Source organism: Liolophura sinensis, chromosome 6 (genome assembly GCF_032854445.1).
Source record: "Liolophura sinensis isolate JHLJ2023 chromosome 6, CUHK_Ljap_v2, whole genome shotgun sequence".
NCBI classification, from domain to species: domain Eukaryota; kingdom Metazoa; phylum Mollusca; class Polyplacophora; order Chitonida; family Chitonidae; genus Liolophura; species Liolophura sinensis.
Genome location: NC_088300.1, coordinates 13,976,568 through 13,996,212, shown reverse-complemented (window position 1 = coordinate 13,996,212; position 19,645 = coordinate 13,976,568). Strand labels below are relative to the sequence as shown.

The window sequence follows — 19,645 nt, the reverse complement described above, 5'->3', positions numbered from 1 at the left end:
TTTATAGTCAGGTGTGCTTGTGAACAGTTTAAAATTCGTGAAACTAGAATTGGCGGAGTGTTTTCAAATTAGTGATGGTCAGATATCCAATGTAGGCGTCAAGTGTTGGGTTTTTAACTACATTTCTCACTGCGCCAGGTGTGAACTGTTTTTGGCGACTCACCCGCACCTTTTCACCAGATCAAAATCCCATAGGACAGAAAATCTATCCAACTAGTACATAAAAGTATGCCGGTGAGTACTGACGAATACTGACGATTTGCAAATATGATTGCTTGGAAAGACTCGAAGTTTTTCAAAGACGTCGTAACTTGGAAGTCCAAGTAACTGATAACTCAACCAAACCATGTACAAGTAACTGACAACTCAACCAAGCGATGCCCAAGTAACTGTCAATTCAACCAAACGATGCCCAAGTAAGTGTCAACTCAAACGAACTATGTCCAAGTAACTGACAACTAAACGTCCTTGGCGTCAGGTATTCGGAATACTGACAACTCAACCAAGGTTGATCAGTGACAGACTTCCAAATCTTCAAATGCTATAAATAATTTTTTTCAGACGTGCATAAAAAGAAAAAACAATCATGCTACTGCTCTTTCTATAAAGTATCACCTCTGTAAGACACGGGGCAGCTCTTGAAAGATCTGCTGATGAATTTGACGATCAACAAATAACAGATCTCGTCTTTCCGCCGGAAGTAATAGAGCGTTATGGAAGATCGCCCCCTAGTCTGGTTCTTACTTTCTTCCTTGTAATCTCTTGTAACGTGACAACGAAAAGTGAGTAAAATAACTAAAATAGAAATATAACTTATCCCACACTTGGGACCCCGCACTAAAAAGTGAGAAATAATTTAGTGTGAGTACCCATGGGTGTTTGTTTGGATATGCTTGGTTACACAGGTTCTTCTGTTTCTATTTTCCTCTTTTATCTCTTGCTTTTTGTTGTTGTTTCTTTGGCAGTGAGTTGTTCTACCAGCCTTTATGTAAGCTTTGGTATTGCCTCACTGAAATGTCCTCACAGTCTATTCATGCAAATTATTTGAAAAGAAACCAGTTAAGTAGACCCTGGTGTATATATAGCTGGCTCTTAGGTATAACCTTTCACTCTGTTGAAGTTGATAGGTTATCATCACAACTTCAGTGTCAAATATATTGTTTTCCAGTAGACCAGTCTTACAGTGTTATATTTTAGTTGCTAATCTGGCTGTCTAATAACCTTCATTGTTACATAAGCAAAATAACTACACATTGTAAATTGTGTAGAACAGCTTCTCCCTTGATTTTGGCAAGATAATGTGCCGAAATATTTCATACGGGATTAATACAAACAGGGACGAGAGTGAACTCACCTTGGATTGGTGATCACGTGGCCGTGGTTAACAGATTTTATATGCCAATCACTGGTTGGTAGTTACTGTAATGAAAATTAAAACCAGGACAAAGGAATCCGGATCTCTCAGTCGGTACAAGTGTGATTTATGTAGACCTATTTCATTTCTTTGGACATTCATTGCATGTATATTGCAGTGTTGGTCCATTTCATCCTGTAAACGTGATGTAGCCAGCCGGCCTGTCAATCGTGACAGCGAATGTTCAGGACGAGTTAGTGCCCTTTAATGTTTTCTTCCGCAGCAGGGTTTCGTTGTAAACAAACATACAGAACTTTCGAGGCTTTGCTTTCCAGACTTTGATGGATTTACTCGATATGTACATGTTCAGGAGGACTGAAAATATCATATTTGTATTCAGGAGGACTGAAAGTACAAAAAAAAAAACACAGATGTGATAGAACATTCAGGAGACTGAATTCAGCTGGCAGTTTACATCAAACTAGAACCAAACACTATGCATTTATGTAAATAATACGAACACTTACAAAATTTATCTGTTAAATTTAGCCAAAATTCTGTTGCTCGAGTGATGCTAGAATGTATTCTGCTATTGCAGCAGATTGTTCTGTTAGATATAACACACATATTCTATTAATTCAACATAAAGATTCTATCAGACTAACAGAAAATTATGTTGAATATGACAGAATATTGTGTTATAAAAACAGAATACATTCTATCCTCATTCATGCAATAGACTTTCTGTTACAATTAACAGAGTAATTTTTTGAGTGAAGATATTGTTTTTCTGCTACGGGGCTGGTGTACCAATACAGAATGGAATATACCTGAGATGTTGCGTGTGCGGCCGAGTTGAGAGGTAAGAGACAAGGTTGACACCACTTTTGGGCTGCAGTCATTGTTTAGAAAGGACTCATCGGGCATGGCGTGAATCGGTGTATGGTTTACCATTGGTTCCCCCTGTGGCTACGATACTCCGCCGGCCAGATATAAACAGAGGAGTTTAATAGCCACCTATTGTGGTTGTCGGCGCCCAGACTTCGGACATAATCTATCGATGTGAGACATGGAGTCCATTGCTCGCTTTAATGCTGCGCCACTGAAGAACGGTATCATGCCTGAGACACCATACATGACACCCCAACCAGTCACATTATACTAACACTAGGTCAACCAGTCCTGTTTCCCTGCTCTACATACTCGGTGCTCAGCACCAAGAGAGGCAGCAACAAGTATCATTATTAAGTCTTTGGTATGACCCTACCAGGATTTGATCTCTGTTATTTATACAAATATACTTTAGCCTGCTGAAGATGAAAGTGGTTTTATTTTTTACAACTATGTTTTCTGTAAATTGCAATTAAAATCGACAAAGTGACTGTTCATACATTTTAGAAGGTCATGTGACGAAAACCATTGGAGCCATGAAGCTGACATTTGGTGACGGTAAAGCCCTATTTGTGGTCTTACTTTAGGCTGAAAATATAACGACTCGTGAAATAAACTTCAAAATCAACAAAATGGGTGATATCACATGTTCTTTAGGCGTAACAGGCGTAACAGTACATGTACTTTCGTCGTTTTTCCAGAAACTGATAACCAAATCTGTTATTCACTTACACCATTATAATCGTCTGTTCTGTGTATAAGGATATATAAAACTTTTAGTCAGTCCTGAACTATTTAGCCGCCATATCTGAGATACATAAAAATCTTTTTAAAAAAGTCTTCTCGATTGTTTGGAAATTTAATGCATGTGACACCTAATGGGGCTGTTTTCATTATAATCAGACAAAAAACTGTAGAAGTTCGTCGAAGGCCGATTAAGTCACGTAATGACATATTTTGAATTGTCATTATTATTAACTGAAACAAGAAGTTAGATGTAGTTTGGCCTACTGAAGACGAATCTGGTTTTATTTTTTTCTATGACTGGCATTTTTCCTGCAAATTGCAATCAAATTTTGAAATCGTGCATCTCTTTTGTCTTTTAGAAGGTCTTTTTACCGGAAACCATTGTGTCTAAAAAGCTGAAAGCGGGTGACAATAAACAACTATATGTGGTCTTCACATTGAAACTAGGACATTGTCCAGCTCTAATGATAAGTTCAGAACATACGACGGTCCAAAGTCATCAAAAATATTGCAACACACACAACATATATGTACATGTGGGGTTTGATACGTGTAGTAGCGTGCTCCGGCATTGAAGAATGAATTCAGGTATCTACACAACTGCTTATGTATATCGCGCTCACGTAAACGACGGGAATTTTGACTTGATACTGCAGGTTTTAGGATTATGGTGGTTAAAATAGGGATGACATTGTACTTTTGTTACATGTCTATATATCTGGGTAAAAGGAACAAAATTCCATCAATTCAACCAAATACCAACAAGCAGATAGCTTTTAGGCTATTTATCTTAAAATAGTTGCACAATACACTGTGATTTTTTGGCGACAGTTACAAATACTGTTATTCCCCGAAAGTAATGTGTACTGCAGAGACTGGAAACTATTAGTGAAGAATGCTTGGAAGCCGTGAAACTGCAGACAGTTCCGGTCTTCAAGGAATGGCTATCGCCAACTGCCGTTAAGCATAAAGTAATGTTGGACACGGTCTTGTCTCCTTGCTCTTACCTCTCAGTGATGGACACCCAAGCGAGACAGCATCAAGTACCATTTTTAAAGTTTTTGATATGATCCGACACGGGTTTTGCTCTAAAGGCAAAGCTGTACGACTTCCTAAGCTGATAGTTGTGGCACCTTACGATCTTGTTTTCAGTGTACCGTCATGTGCATGGCGCTGGTCCATTGGCCAACCATGTCGAAGATACCTGGCAAGGGCAAAAGCTCGAGCAAACCTTTGGATTGTCCCATTAACTTGCATAATGCATAACATCTGGCGTAGAAAATGGTTCACCGTGGAAATGGTTTAGACTTCGAAGTTAACAAAACAAATTTTGTCAAAGGAAAAGCAACCAACAGAATCAAAATGGTTACACACTATTATGCACCTGGCTCCTTTCGTAATGCATTGAATTGTTTAGTGTTGTCACATTGTATATACGTGGTGTGGGTCGTTCAAAGACAATGATCTCACGCGGTTGTAAAGGCTTCATTTGTTTTACTTAGACAAGCTTCGGCGCACATGATCAAAAAAGCCACTCCAACAAATGAAACAATACTCAACAGGAAGGCTACTTGAGCAGGACAACAGAACACTGGCCCTATAATCAAAGACTTTCACGAGACAGTAGCAGATTTCTTTAAATGCACCAGTTTTCGGAAGCTGTTTGATTTATTACTGATTCGTTTGCACTTCCTCGTGCTATTGTAGGGCTATACATCGACTCTAGTGATTTGACTCGTTGTCTTTTGTAGCAAATCCAAAACATTCTTTGATTCATCAATTGATCCGGGGTGGGTAAATGTCTCCGGATGATTGTGACGAGGGTCTAAACGCTTTGGCTGCCACAGCAAGAGCAGAACACTCTGCGCTTTGATCAGAGCACAGGGCATGTAGGATAATTTCTGTGTTGGATTTCCATGCCACCAACAACCTAGCGTACGGGGTTATAATTGGTAGGCAGCCAGAGAACAACCTACGAGCCCCAACATTCGGAGGGAATATGTTGTTATGAAATATTTTCGACAAGGTAAGTACGTCCATTTTTTTTTTAAATTAACGAATGTAATCCGAATTCTCAATGGCAGTTACTAATCTATAGCACCCTATGTTGAAAAGGGTAATAATATAGCACATAGAAAAGTCGCTATATATAAAAAGCTTTTTATTCTTTAGCTGAATTTTTAAATAATCCTTGAGAGTTTCACAAGGAAGTGATCATAATCATGGAATTTTTTTTCGCTCTCCATGTATTATGCAGAATAAATTAAAGTTTTGTTTTATTTTTGTGTTTACAGATGGCCGTAGTATATGTCTTTGTAACCTTTCAGCTTCTGTGTCACCATGCCTTGATGACCGGTAGGTTTTCTTCCACTCCACTTCTTATCAATTCGATGTTGACGAACGCATGTAAATGCTGAAGAATTGTTGCAAAACGAGAGCTGGAGCTTTTCGTGGTGTATTGATTACAATATACGGTCAACGACGCTTGTGTGGCTGTTGAGGTTGTTTTTTTATGGCCACTTGTTTTCTACCAATATGATGCGCATGTCTGTGCGTCACACGTGGGAAAGTTTGTGAGTAAGTTGACAAAGGTCCGTGATTTACCCAAGGCATTCCGCTGCTTCCTCCATGCCATTAATAATGAATGTCAATGAATAAGGGGAAGTCATTGAGAAAGAATATACGTGTAAATGATTAATAACTTTTTCATACCGAGAGCGAGTCCAGTCGTTAAGTCGTTATTCTTTCAGCCGGTTGGGCCTGTGCGAAGTGGCTTGCATGGGCACTGTTCGTAGGGGTTTGAAAAAAAAAGCGTAGAGCTCGCGATGCACACAACTTCTGGCAAGTTGCCAAATACACACCAAATGATGAAGTCACGAATTCAAGGTCAAGTTTAATGTGTCTCTCTAATAACCAGTTTTCTATATCATAAATCTGACATCGAAAAGTGAAAAATTCTTCAGTGTTCTAACATTTGATTGTGTGGTTGTTAGAAAATACAGGCTATTTTATTTATCCTTACTTCTTTTATTTCAGTTGCTGATACCAAGGCGACGAACTTGACCTTTTATCCTCAAATTCTGACTTGGAACGATGCACGGGACGCCTGCCACCACCATGGTGGCTATCTTGTCGAGATTCAAGATGAAACTAAACACAACGTTGTTATTCATTTAATGCACAAATTGACAGAAAGTATGCCCCTGTAAGTAGCAAAACATTACGTTGTGGTTAAAGTCACAGGTAAAGGCACACAGAATCGATTCTGACTGGCTGATGTGAGAGATAGGCATGGCCAGCTGTCAGCAAGGCTTCTGAGTTTAACCGGGTGAATTCTACCTCCACTATCAACCAATCGGCATCGATTCTGTATCCCTTTAAGTCGAAAAAGCTACCTTCTCTAGGCTTCCCTTTCTTTGAAACTTCCATTGAGCAGTAGCGCCAGTGACAGTAACTGTGTAAACATGTAAACAGAGCCATTTCATCTGATCGGTTTTAGGTAAAACAATTAACACAAGAGAAACTCCGAATATTAAGTTCGACTATATGTAGCCATATCCAAGAATATATTTTTCATTCGTCTTTGTTCAAAAGAGAAAAAAGTTTGGGTCAACTGACTCAAAAATTTGAGTTACACAATTGTGCTTATTCAAATCAGAAAACTGAGTCATGTGACCAGATCAGCTGAGCCATTAAAGACTCCGGTGAGCTTTTCGACGAACTAAGTGAGTCAACAATATATCAGATTAGTTTTATGACTCAACTGATCTGGTTATATGACTGAGTTGCATTAGCTCAGTTTTATAACTCAGATTTTTGAATCAGTAAACCCAAATTGTTCTCTAAGTGTTACTCTGTTTTTATACATGGTTGATTTTTTTAGCTCAATGCTCATTGTACATGTGTATAAGCACGAACATTTCTTTCTGCTATACATTCTTGAAAACTATGGCTACATAGTTACGCTGAAATATAGACTGCCAAATATGTTGACTTCATTATTCCGAGTTTCCGGTGTGTTGTTTTATGAACATGAGATTAGGCGAAACATCCCTGGAATTTCCATTACATTTTGTTACATCTGAGCCCAGAAAAAACGCAGAAATCCCTTCAAACGATGGGAATTGTTTTCCACATGCAGATCCCGGAATATAGCGATTGGACTGGTTCAACCCACTACTACACCTGGAGAGTTTTATTGGGCAGAGAGTTGTAAGCCACTGCTCCCCAACAACTGGTCCTCGGGGGTATACCCGGGTGGTAAACCTGGGAAGAAGTGTGCGAAGATACACCGGAAAACTAACAAATTGGCATGGTCAAAATGTGACATCCAGCGATACTACATTTGCGAGATGACGTCAGGTACACTGCTTTATGTGAGTTAGGGGAGGGTATCGGACAAAGCGAAAGGGGGGAGGATATAGGAGACAAAGCGCGAGGTATGCAATGGAGGTGGGAGAGATCGGATAAGGAGGAAACGATCGGAGATAAAACGGGGCAGGGTATCGGAGATAAAATGTCTAGTATGCTATGGTGCAGGGTATCGGAGATGGCAGTAGTAATACTAGTGTGGGGGAGTCGGAGATAAGGCGTCAGGTATGATATGGGACGAGATCGAATATAAGACGGCAGATATGCTATGGAGAAGATACTACGTGTGCCAGAAGGTGTCAAGTACACTGCTTCATGTAATTGGGTTGGGGTAGAGATCAGAGATGAAATCTCCGTTGTTATCTCTTTAACTCACAGTTTTTAATGTCTAAATCTTTTGAATTAATTACCACTCCTTGTGTATTCTTAAATCAGTATATATTTACTTCTTATAATTTTGAATTGCCACATTGTCACAATTAATATTAATGTTTTCTAACTCTTGTCTCTTGTGCAGACGACAAATGCCCATACGAGACTCATGATCAAACCACGCTGCTAGAAGATGGCGTTTTACTGCATAGCACCAACCACAGCGTATCATTATCGGAATGCTTTGACCTCTGTGATGTAATGACGTCACGCGGTGGAGTCGAATGCTGGGCTTTCAGCGTTAATTTTGAACTTCCAGAGCAATGTACGCTCTTCTTCACTGCTGACCCGTACCTTGTGACAAATTTGACATACCAATATCATGACATAAAACATACTTTATTTCTCAGACATTGTTATTACGGTAAGTGGCTACACTTCAAATAGGGGTCTCTAATGCAGTATTCAACTACTAAAGAAAATAAAGAAAACAATGGGGTTTATGAAACACCATAAAAATAAATACAAACATTTTAATTTTTGTTGTTTTGGTATGTTAATCCTGTTAAAGTCAATAATTAGCCTATTCGTTTTTAACTGTCTCTTCAACTTTTTCTTTGTTTGTGAAGGATTACGTGTGTATTGCGAATTCACAAATAAAAATAACCCCATCACGCAAAGAAAATAGTTTGCAACAAAGCTGAAATGATCTCTCTAATGCATGGTTCGCAGGGTGCGAATTGTCCATTGAAACGAACAGAACAAATGTTACGTCGTATAATCGATAGAATTCGACAAGTTGTCCAGTGTGCACGCGGAACAGTTTTTGTCTTATTTTCGATCGACTAGATCTAAACTACAAATTGCACCATGTGACAGCGGCATCATGGACATGACACAGTGCAAACATCTGTTATAACTATTTAGGCTAAGCGGATCGACCGTGCATCGTTTCAGAAGAACTTGAGACATTTTAGTCATACAACACCATAATCGATTTTGTAGAAATATTACATGATACGAACAAAAGTTTATGTAAATTGTTTACATGATATGTTATATTATTTTGGAAAATAATCTATCCGAGTCGTAGTCATTTTCTTATTACATTATTGTAAATCTCGCTGTTTTTTAAATAACAGGAAGTTTGGGTGAGCCGTACACTCTCATTAAAGAGGAGAACTTGTCGCCAGTTCCCGAGATCAACTGTACAAATATGCCAACTCAAGCTACAGACGATATGTCTACAATAGACACGACGACGTCGGCAGGAGGCACGACGATGTCAACAGGAGGCACGACAACGTCAACAGAAGGCACGGCAACGAAAGCAGAAGGCACGAAAAGGTCAAAAGAAGACACTACATCAACTTTCCCGGTGACCAGTCAAACAACACGGCGAACATTGCTTGATGAATATTCCGCCTCTACCACTGTTACATCCACTGTTGCATCCACCGAAACCAATGTCTTCAGAATTTCGGGTCGTGTTTCCACACCTGGACATTCCCCAGGTTTAACCTTCGCTGTCGGAACTTCACATTTAACCACACGGTCGAACAAAAACAGACTGACATCAGAACTATTATCCAAATCCGTGTCATCGCTGGGAGCGACTGGTTCTAAACAAGTTGCATGGACGACTACTGCGTCAAGAGAAGACAGAAGGACGATTGTAACTTACTCAACCACCGACGGTAAGGATATAAGGGTATTTTGTCAGTTGTAGAAAATCTAGAAACATACAATGAAAACAACCGCAACTTTCCATGTACATGACAAACGTCATGAGGCTATTACTTACATTATATCAATATCGGGATTCGTTTATTTCAGAATCTCCGCATGACCACCGTACCGTATGTTACTGCCCTTGTCGGAAGCAATGGTCTACGAAGGAGAAACATCGAATCCTCCAAGAACTGTTAACAAACCTAACCGTCAATAAAACGCACCTGTCATCTTTCCGCAGGAAGTATGAGAGCGTCATGGATTTCAGCCCCGTATCGGTGGGAATGGGTTGTACTGGAATTGTGTTTGTAGTTTTAACACTTGCACTAATACTTCTCTGCGACGTGACCACAGAGTTATCCAGATAGGCCGATAATACACGAGTATGCAATTTAGAAAAAGGACAAGCTGTGTTGTTTAACATCATAGACTTGGTCACATGTAAAGACACTGGCATACCTTTGATGTCAACCACGTCTGTAAGCTTTTATTTGCATAAATATTATTTTACGTTGATCCAGATCGGAGCCTCGCAATCAACCCCATTGGTACTGACCAACGCCATGAGGTTAGTGTAACTGCTGGTTTGTGGTTAACTTTCAGAAATACTAAAAAAAATGTTGGTTGATTGTCGAATGAATATGTTTGGCCATCTTTTTGTTACTCAGAAATCACACAGAGGGATGTTGTTTCATTTCAATTTCCCAAGCATACGTGATGGCGTTGATTTGTTTATTTCATGAAAGTGCCTTCAACAGAATAAAGAGTTGTTCAGCTTTTATATGTAGTGAAGAAACGACGAGGAATAGCTACTTCTTAAAAAAAAGAATAGATAAGCGCGGAGCCCAGCGTCCATTCTTCTTCAAGAATCAACTGTTCCGAGTCGTTTCTCCTACTTGACTGTGTTTCTAGTAATGTAACAACTATCGATTATTTTTCAAGAATCGCGCGGTGTCATTTCAAACAAATAATAAAAAAAAACATCACATCACAATTAGAGCCAGTGAATGCTCTTTCGTATCGGAACAGCCGCATTTATTTGCCCAGTTGAAAATTATACGTAGCATGGTTGGTCTTTCGTGACGCTGTTACATGGAGTTTTATTGCAACAGCATTGGAACTTTTAGCCAATGCGAGTCCAGACGGTTATACTCCATAAAGGTTACTGCATGACCATACACTGGATGTGTAAGATTATGAACAGTGATTCGGACGGGAATCATTATCTTTGACCCGGTCTAATAATAGCGCAAATCCCATCATCGGTTCATTTCCTTAAAATGTTAATGACCTCTGCCACGCAATAAAGTCATCTGTTCGTCAGAGCATTTTCTTTATTGGTCATAATTCTACAAAGGCCGTTTTTAACATGGCGTTGGAATTGATACTCTTACCTTGTACCCATAAACACTCCAGAATTGGTAGACAATTCCAGATAGCAAAGCAATTAACTGAAACAACCAAAGTTGGCGTACTGCCACAAATAATGAAAAAATAGGTTGTATTTCTTTCGTACTGTGACAACTATGGATCCGTAGCTGTTTTTGTTGTTACTCTGCTGTTACATACAGATTCTGAATGCGAGAGATTGGTTCAGTCTTTCAGTATGGGTTGAATGATAATGTTATGGGAATCGGTAATGTAACATCTATCCAACCACATGACTCCATCGTAACAAATTTATTCAAATACCATAAACGTAGACCTCGCAGTCATGGTAGGAGGAAGTTCAACAGAAAAATGATTCACAAACACGTTACAGTTAGCTACATGTATTTAGTAGTGATTGTCGTATGACACCAATAGCATGCATGCTGTGCGCACAGTATTATATACGCTGCCATTGAACTTCCTAAAGTTCAAGACGTATCCAATAATATACACAATTTTAATGTTCCACCTCACCTTGTACGTCTGTGTCAAGACATATCGTATTTTCGATTGTATCGCCCTGTAACTACAATTGAAACTCAACACGATCGACTCTTTCTGAAGATAAAGTATTAAGACAGTGGCCTTGATTTAATTAACCTACCACGCATCTTTAATGAACCTGATGTTCGTAGTGCTGTGCCTAATTATTTTAATATCCAAGAGCCCCCTTGCATATCCTATGAGTATACAAAGCTTATCGCTTCCAAAATTTTCAATTATTCCCAGGCCATCAAGTTCGATTTGGCGACGTATACTTCTGGCGGCTATAACTGTGATTGTGAATCCTCAGTTTTTACCTTCGACAAATGTAAACATGTCCTGACTGGTGACCTTAATATTATTAAGAATCATTATCTAAGGAATTTCTTTGTGAGAGGTCCTAAGTATAGAGAAAAGAGAAATGTCAACATTCGATCTAACAAAAAAATATCATCTCGGCGCTTGAGGAGTATGTTAAAAAATGGTCAAAACGGGAGAAAGTGGATTCTTCGGTACTTAACAATTGGCTTGAGATTGTCAAAAAGAAAGTTAGTTTGACTATACACCGTCTAGACATTGATGCTCTGCCTAAAGTTAAACAGGTTCTGAAGGATCCCACTGTGCAAAAAACACTCGCTGACCTTCATAGTAAATTTGTCATCACTTTGTAGCAGACAAGGCTCCTAATAATGTCATCTTTATTTGCAAGAATTATTATTATCAAATTCTTGTTCAAAAGCTATGTACATCTACAACGACATCCACGTATTCTGTTACTACATGTACTCAGGGGAAACTATTTAACAAACACAAAACCTTTCTTAAAGAAAGGCGCATAAATATACCTACCCGTCATACAGAAATACCACAACTTTACTGGATTCCTGAAATGCATAAATCCCCATACAAGGCTCGATGTATTGCGGGTTTAAGAAGTTGTACTACCAAACTCTTTTCAGCCCTTCTTACGACAGCGTTACAAGAAGTAATGTCATTTTGGAATAAGTATTGTGCCATAACAAAAAATTCAGGTGTCAACTGCATGTGGATTATTAACAACTCCAAACGTCTAATAGAAGGGCTTGATACTCATATGCATATACAGTACAAAGACGTATCCACATTTGATTTCTCTACTCTCTATACTACGATTCCTCACAAAGATTTTATTGAAAGAATATCGTCGTTAATTGTTTCGGTATTTACTAAAACAGGTCACCATTACATTAATGTCAGAAGCAATAAGGCTTTCTTTAGTTCTACTATTTATAAAGGTTACCACTCATGGGATGTTACATTATTTATTGAATTACTTGAATTTCTCATTAATCTATGTGAAATTCGAGGATATCATTTACCAACAGTGCATAGGTATTCCAATGGGTATCAATTGTGCGCCTCTTTTGACAGACCTGTACCTGTTTTCATATGAATACGACTATATGTAGAAATTACTCAAAAGTAATATCTTTAAAGCTCGATCCTTTTCATTTACCAAGCGGTATATTGATGATCTACTGGCGTTAAATAACCCTCATATTGCTGAAGCGGTGAAGGAAATCTATCCGCCTTCATTGGATTTAAAGGAGACAACAGAAAGTCCCGATGGTACATCTTATTTGGATCTATATCTGTACAAAGACGAACAAGGTCTCCTTTCACGCCGCCTTTACGACAAAGGGGATAATTTCAATTTTGATATTGTAAATTAGCCTTATTTGGATAGCAATATACCAAAGGGTCCTGCATATGGCGTATACATATCTCGCCTTGTAGCATTTGTCAGATCTTGCGTTAATTGTGATGACTTAAACCTGAGTCACAAGTTGTTAGTTTAAAAACTAGGATAATCCATCAAACGCCTTCATTCTAAGTTTCTCAAATTTTACAATGAGTATAACACTCTCGTTGGCAGGTATGCACAGAGAGTTCAGAATCTTTAGCGATCTGCATTGTGATCAACCACATAGACGGCGCTGTTATCTCTATGTACATATGTATCACGTACATGGCATTTAACAACATAGATGGCGCTGGTTGCCCAGCGTAACCGTCTATCTTGTATGGCATGTGTAACATCACAGATGGCGCCTGTTGTAGTATGAGATCTTTACATATTAACGGGAAAGAGGTAATCATCCGTTACTTTTGAATCACAATCTAATCGGTTAGGGTCTGTAACGCTCGTCATTTTCAAACTGTGTCTAATACCGCTTAACCTGGGGCTAGGGGTCGTGAAGGTAGCATTACATCAGCATGATGCCTTTACGCCAAACGTAACAGCCAAACGCTTAAGCAGGCTTAACGCAAGAGTGGCAGAGGACACATTTATCCCATATGCATCTATGTGATTAATATACCTGGATAGGTCACAAAATTTGTGCTGTACGTGTCGTTCTAAAATTACGAAAAAACGCATCACAGAATGTGAGGCTGGTGTGTTTTAACAAAAGCAGAATACTTTATAGCTAGAAGTAGTCTTTCATTAACCATTCAGTATCAATATCTTAGAAGCCTCCATTCAGTTTGTTTATTTTCATCTTAGCAACGATACATTTTATGTCGGTCAGCTATCTATAACGATCTTTTGATCACCATGATGATCACGGTTAAAAGTACAAAAAAAAATCATCGATACACACTGAACATTAGTAATCCAAAGCATTCTTATGGCCGATTCAAAACGCGATTTCCACCATGCAATCGTTCTATAATCAGTGACGCAAACGACATCATCCTATTGGAAAAAAGGCTCATTGCAAAAGAAAATACACTCAAAAACAAAATCTGTTGATTTTAACAAGTCTGTTGTCTGAGTGATGTGGAATATATTCTGCTATTGCAGTAGGTTGCTCTGTTAAATATCATACACATATTCTATTAGTTGAACGTGATTCTATTAGACTAACAGGACATCGTGTTGAATATTACAGAATATTATGTTATAATGACAATACATTCTAGCATCACTCAGACTTTCTATTAAACTTAACAGATTACTTTTTTAAGTGTACCCGATCGATCAGTTGATCAGGGTGGGTTGTTATTTGAGCAACTGATCGATTGATTGCTGGAATACTTCCATTATATTAGCATTGAACTACACAAGATATTGTCAGTACAATGTTCACTTGGTGTACATAGCCACTCTTTACATTCCCATTTGTGTTGTGTACATTCCATTGATCGTCAGAAAATAATTGCACAGAAATAATCCGGTAGTTACACAGACCCAGTTGACACCACTACTACCGCCACGTCGAGAACAACGAAAAAGATTATATCCATAGGTTGATAATGGATATTTTTGGAGAAACCTATATCAGAGGTCATGCGGGTCCATTTGACAAGGAAATCCGTTAAGCTGTTCTGGATATCTCACCACAACATGGTTACAAGTATGGGGAAGTCTATAGGCTGATACCTGCAGCTTTTACAGGAATATATCTACAGTTTTTACAGGCTGATATCTGCGGTTTCAACCAGAGTAAAGAAGCCACTAACTTTCACCAAGAGTTACGGGAATTTGGGGCCGATGGACCGTGTTATGTAGACTTACATTTGCCAGATTTCTCAGTTACTATAGCTACATATTTGGTGAAGAGAACCAAAAACACACTTTTAATTAAGGCATATATAATGTGGGGAACGAGGGGTAAGCTGTTGTTTAGAGGCTGGCCTCTTGGTGAGCGTGCGAGCTCGTTAAGTGCAGCTCGTCTCTAAGAGTCTCTAAAAAGGGAGAATCTGAAAGCTGATTGTCCCATTATTGTATCCCTCCAGCATTTGCGTGAAATACACCAAGGAAACTTTGCTGTGGCTGAAAACGAAGACGAATGGGTAAAAGTCCATCTCAGACTTCATAACGCAGGGCTTTCATGTTGTACACCGCGGTCCATGTCACTAAATGAAACCATATGATGAAGGGAACTTACACGCAAACTGATACAATCATTTCCGGCGTCGTACTTTCAGAAGATTTCAGAAAGGTTTTCCGAGTTTATAACTGTAAGACTGTACATTACCCTGTCCATCCGTCCATCCGTCCATCCGTCCATCCAACTTTATCAATGATAAATAAGGTACCGGTACGCTACATTTATTAGCCAAGTTTATATCACTTTTCAAGCCGTTATATTTGCTACAGCTTTAGATACGTTGCTATTTTCACTACCGGTATTCAAGCAATTTTTCAATGACACTGTCAAGGTTGCAATTCAGTTACACAATTATACGAATGCCACTTTGACACATCCTCACATTACACAACTGTGATTTGCATCTGAGAACTACCTGGTGTGGGCGATAACAGTTTACTGAAGAAATTGTTACCAGATTGCTGACTTATGGTTATGGTTTATTTATTTATTGGATTGGTTTTTTACGCCATACTGATGAATATTTCACATATACGACGGCGGCCAGCATTATGGAGGGGGGAAACCGGGCAGAGCCCGGTGGAAACCCACGACCATACGCAGGTTGCTGATAGACCTTCCCAAGTACGGCCGGAGAGAAAACCTGCATGAGCTGGACTTGAACTCACACGGACCGCATTGGTGAGAGGCTCCTATGTCACTAAGCCGCCCGGGCGCGCTAACCAACTGAGCCACGGGTAAAAGTCCAACCCCTTCCAGATCACTGTAGGCAGCCTAATTCAGGCTTTATCTTCAAGACCTGCTTTAGTGTCAAGACTTGTACGTCTTAAAAACAAGGTTAAATGATAAGGATCGAGATAATGTGAATTACTTGAATGCCTGATTTATGGTCACATAAAGAATATTATCACGTCACACGAGGAAAATTTCGCGGAAACTGCCGAGGATTTTGTTTTTGGGAACTCTTATTGGGGTTAAATAGTGTTTACCGTGGTGGTGCTAGCTATATTTCATAGAGTATCCTTCATACCAGTTTAATATTTCCGCCTGGCCTCTCTTGTGACTGAAGTAACACTTTCACTTGCTGCGTGTGGGTGAGAGTTGTATTCCGCTAGTTAGGAGACTACTGCTCCTATATGCAATGTAACCTATACAGTATTAAGATTTATAAATCGTCCAATGTACAACACCACATCACAAGTCTACATGCAGGCCTACTTTGACTCCTGCGACGATTATTGACGGCAAGACAAGGGCGATAGCGTAGGTGGATATGAGGATCGTCTCCAAGGGCTTCTCAAAATCATAACAGATAGTACAGGTAATGCTTCTGCAAAGTCATACAGTCCAATTTCCAAATATTGTCAGCAGAATGACGACCTCAGTAAGAAGGGTATCGATGATTGTATTTTGCACCGTAGTACGAGACAATCAGTAAGACGGTAATCGCCAGAATACGAAACCTGATGATGTATCTCCTGTTGAGTAGACAACTTCGGTTGTTATTTATTTAATTATTTTGTGTTTTGCGTCAGTATTTCACTTATACGACGGTCACCAGCAAATTATCAATTATTTCATTTACAAATAAAAAGTCTTCATTTTATACTGTCTTTTCCTTATTGAATGCTGAATGAAAAGCTAGAATAAGAATGAGCTTGTAGAACTAATCTTGAGTTGCTTAATGTTGGAACGAAATGTTCAGAATGAAACTGAGAGGAAATGCAGCAAATCTGTATGGTTCACGACACGAAATAGCTTGCCGTACAACAGACCACACCTTTCACGAGTACCGGTAGCTATACGTACGCTGGTAAAACCTAGGCCACAACTGTCAAACTAAGCAGGCCCACAGAATAAACCTCAAATAGATACTTCGAATAATTTTTTAAGACATATTTAGCACAGCCAAGTAGCCCACTGCAAGCGTTTCGTCACTGGATAAGGCGATCGGCTCATTGCGGTTATTTAATTTAAGTAGTCTTACATGGAGCCCATAAATATCTCCATATTTTTGAATAAGCTGTATTGCGCGTATTGGTAAATGAACATCGCTTTGCATACGTGTCACGTGACCGTAGTTGGACGTCAAAGAGCTTATATAAATTCTGCTTATACGCGTGCCACCAGATTAGGCTATTTTCACCTCCGTGGTGCTGTTGTTGGTATTTTGTTTGTTATTGTTACTGTCGCCGCTGTTGTTGTTGTTGTTGTTGATGATATAAGCGTGTAACGATGAAGTTGCTTGTGATTGCGCTGCTGTCTTTGGTAGCCATGGTGTCCCCGATGCCATCCGTCGTGATGAGGGCAGAGAGGATGATCTATTCCCTCTTCAGGAATGCCCTTTCTGCAGAGAGGGCGGCCCCCTGTGAGGAACAGGAGTGTAAGGGAACCATTCTTAAGGAGGCGGAAGAGCTCGGGCTAACGGATTTCGTGAAGTACATGGATGAAGCCAAACTTACCACAGACCTTTCAAAACCTGGTATGTTGATGGAACTTCTGGGGAGTAGTAAAGTATAGGATGATACCATTGGCTAAAGCAGTTGTTCAAAATGTACAGGTATTTACGTTTGTTTTGAAAATGAATGTAAAAATACACGATTTGTTTAATCACATACAAATCTGATTTTAATTCAACAGGGCACATAACCGTGTTCGCCCCAACGAACGAAGCGATCAACACTCTCCCAGGATACGTGAAAAAGGTGCTCGATAAGAAGACCGCCGTGGAGCGAATTATGAAATACCACGTCGTAGAGGAAGACCTGAGCAAGTCACAAATGGAAAACGAAGCCTTGATTGCAACTTTATTAGGCGGAGAAGCAAAGATCAGATTCAACGTTTATAAGGATGGAAAAGTATGGAAATTGCAACTGTCAACTTATGAAGCTATTTTTACGCTACTTGTTTTTTCTTGTAATCTTGTATTACACCAAAATTCCCGGTATTTCGTCCGTGATTTAAATTACGACGGATTCAGTTCTGTTGACCAAAAGTTTTTTCTTTTTTAATTTGCATCTAAAATATAACTTATTTTGGTCTATTTTAAGGTGATCACAGCCTCGGGTGCACCAATCATCCTGCCGGAGACCAAGGCTACCAATGGTGTCTTGTTTAAGGTCGATGGCCTCTTGGAACCACCATGTGGGACAATCGCCAAGTGCTTGAAGGAGTGTCCAGTGTTTAAGAAACTCACAGAGGCTATGGAGAAAGTCAACATGGAAGAAATGCTAAACAGTGCGTAACATTTCATTGGGGATTTCATATGACATATTTTCAGGCGTTAATATTTGTATTTCATTTTTATTTCATTGGTGTTTTACGCCTCATTCGAGAATATTTCACTTACACGACGGTGACAGCATTATGCTGGGAGGAAATCGGGCAGCCGGGAGGAGGGTGGGGGGAACCCATAACCATCCACGGTTGCAGGCAGACCTTCCCATGTACAGCTGGAGAGGAAGCCAGGATGAACTGGACTTGAACTCAGGCGACCGCATTGGTTGGGTAGGCTTCAGTGTTATTTTAACTCGTACAGCGGATATGTGTGCTCTAAAGTTATGAAATTGTAAAATTCTAATGGTCGTTAAGTGAGAGATGTGTGTACTTGCATTAAAACTATATGGGGACAGGGCAGTCATTTAACCGACTTCTGCTATATTGAAATTCTCTTAATTTGGTAGGTCAAGGTCCGTTCACTTTCTTTGCACCATCGGATAAGGCCTTCGAGAAGATTCCTAAGGAAACTTTAGACCGCCTCATGTCCAACACAACGGCATTGAAAGGTCAGAAAAATTTGCGAAGCAAGCAATTTAATGCATAACTGACGCATTAATTTCATACAGTACTAGTTTGGGTGATCTTTTTTATTTACCTCCCATTTAATTCCTAAAAATCTTCATATTGGCTCTGGTACAATCTGCATATCCATTACTGTAGTTTAGAGAACTTGTTCCAAAAACTAAAATATACAATAAATTGCTTTAACTTTGTCTCTAGAGCTACTAATGTACCACGTAGTATCGGGCACCTATTACACAGCTGGCTGGACCGACAACGACGAGCTAACCACCAAAAGTGGCAAACCCATTACAGTCAAAGAGGGAGAAGGTAATTCCTACGTCTATTGACGATCATGTTTTTGTGTGAAAATGAAATGCAAATCCCATGACCGTTTCAGACTTAAACGCCATAAACCCCACCGACTTTGCATGCACAATATTTTTACTGCGTTACGCAATAAAATGTTTTCTAGTTGTATATGAATGCCATACTAATTGTTTTATCTGCATGCTATACATAAAATTCCACATTTATTAACGCATTTTATTTTTAGATGGATTTATGGTGAACACGGTTTCAGTTTTCTTCAAAGACAAAACTACCACAA

At 39.3% G+C, this 19,645-nt stretch overlaps 1 protein-coding gene across 1 annotated transcript; it reads left to right on the top strand.

Annotated features, from left to right (window-relative positions):
* Positions 1-17,490: 17,490 nt before the first annotated feature.
* LOC135466916 (transforming growth factor-beta-induced protein ig-h3-like) lies at positions 17,491-19,385 on the top strand. The gene is made up of 5 exons (XM_064744667.1): positions 17,491-17,737; positions 17,896-18,113; positions 18,306-18,492; positions 18,939-19,040; positions 19,255-19,385. The coding sequence occupies exons 1-5, from the start codon at positions 17,491-17,493 to the stop codon at positions 19,383-19,385; spliced, it is 885 nt and encodes a 294-aa protein (XP_064600737.1).
* The last annotated feature ends 260 nt before the right edge of the window (positions 19,386-19,645 follow it).

Excerpts from the sequence above, each read along its gene's own strand:
- LOC135466916 (XM_064744667.1), top strand. The coding sequence starts at position 17,491 with ATGAAGTTGCTTGTGATTGCGCTGCTGTCTTTGGTAGCCATGGTGTCC. Across the intron at positions 17,738-17,895 it reads CACAGACCTTTCAAAACCTG|GGCACATAACCGTGTTCGCC; the intron begins GTATGTTGATGG and ends TTAATTCAACAG. Across the intron at positions 19,041-19,254 it reads CAACACAACGGCATTGAAAG|AGCTACTAATGTACCACGTA; the intron begins GTCAGAAAAATT and ends CTTTGTCTCTAG.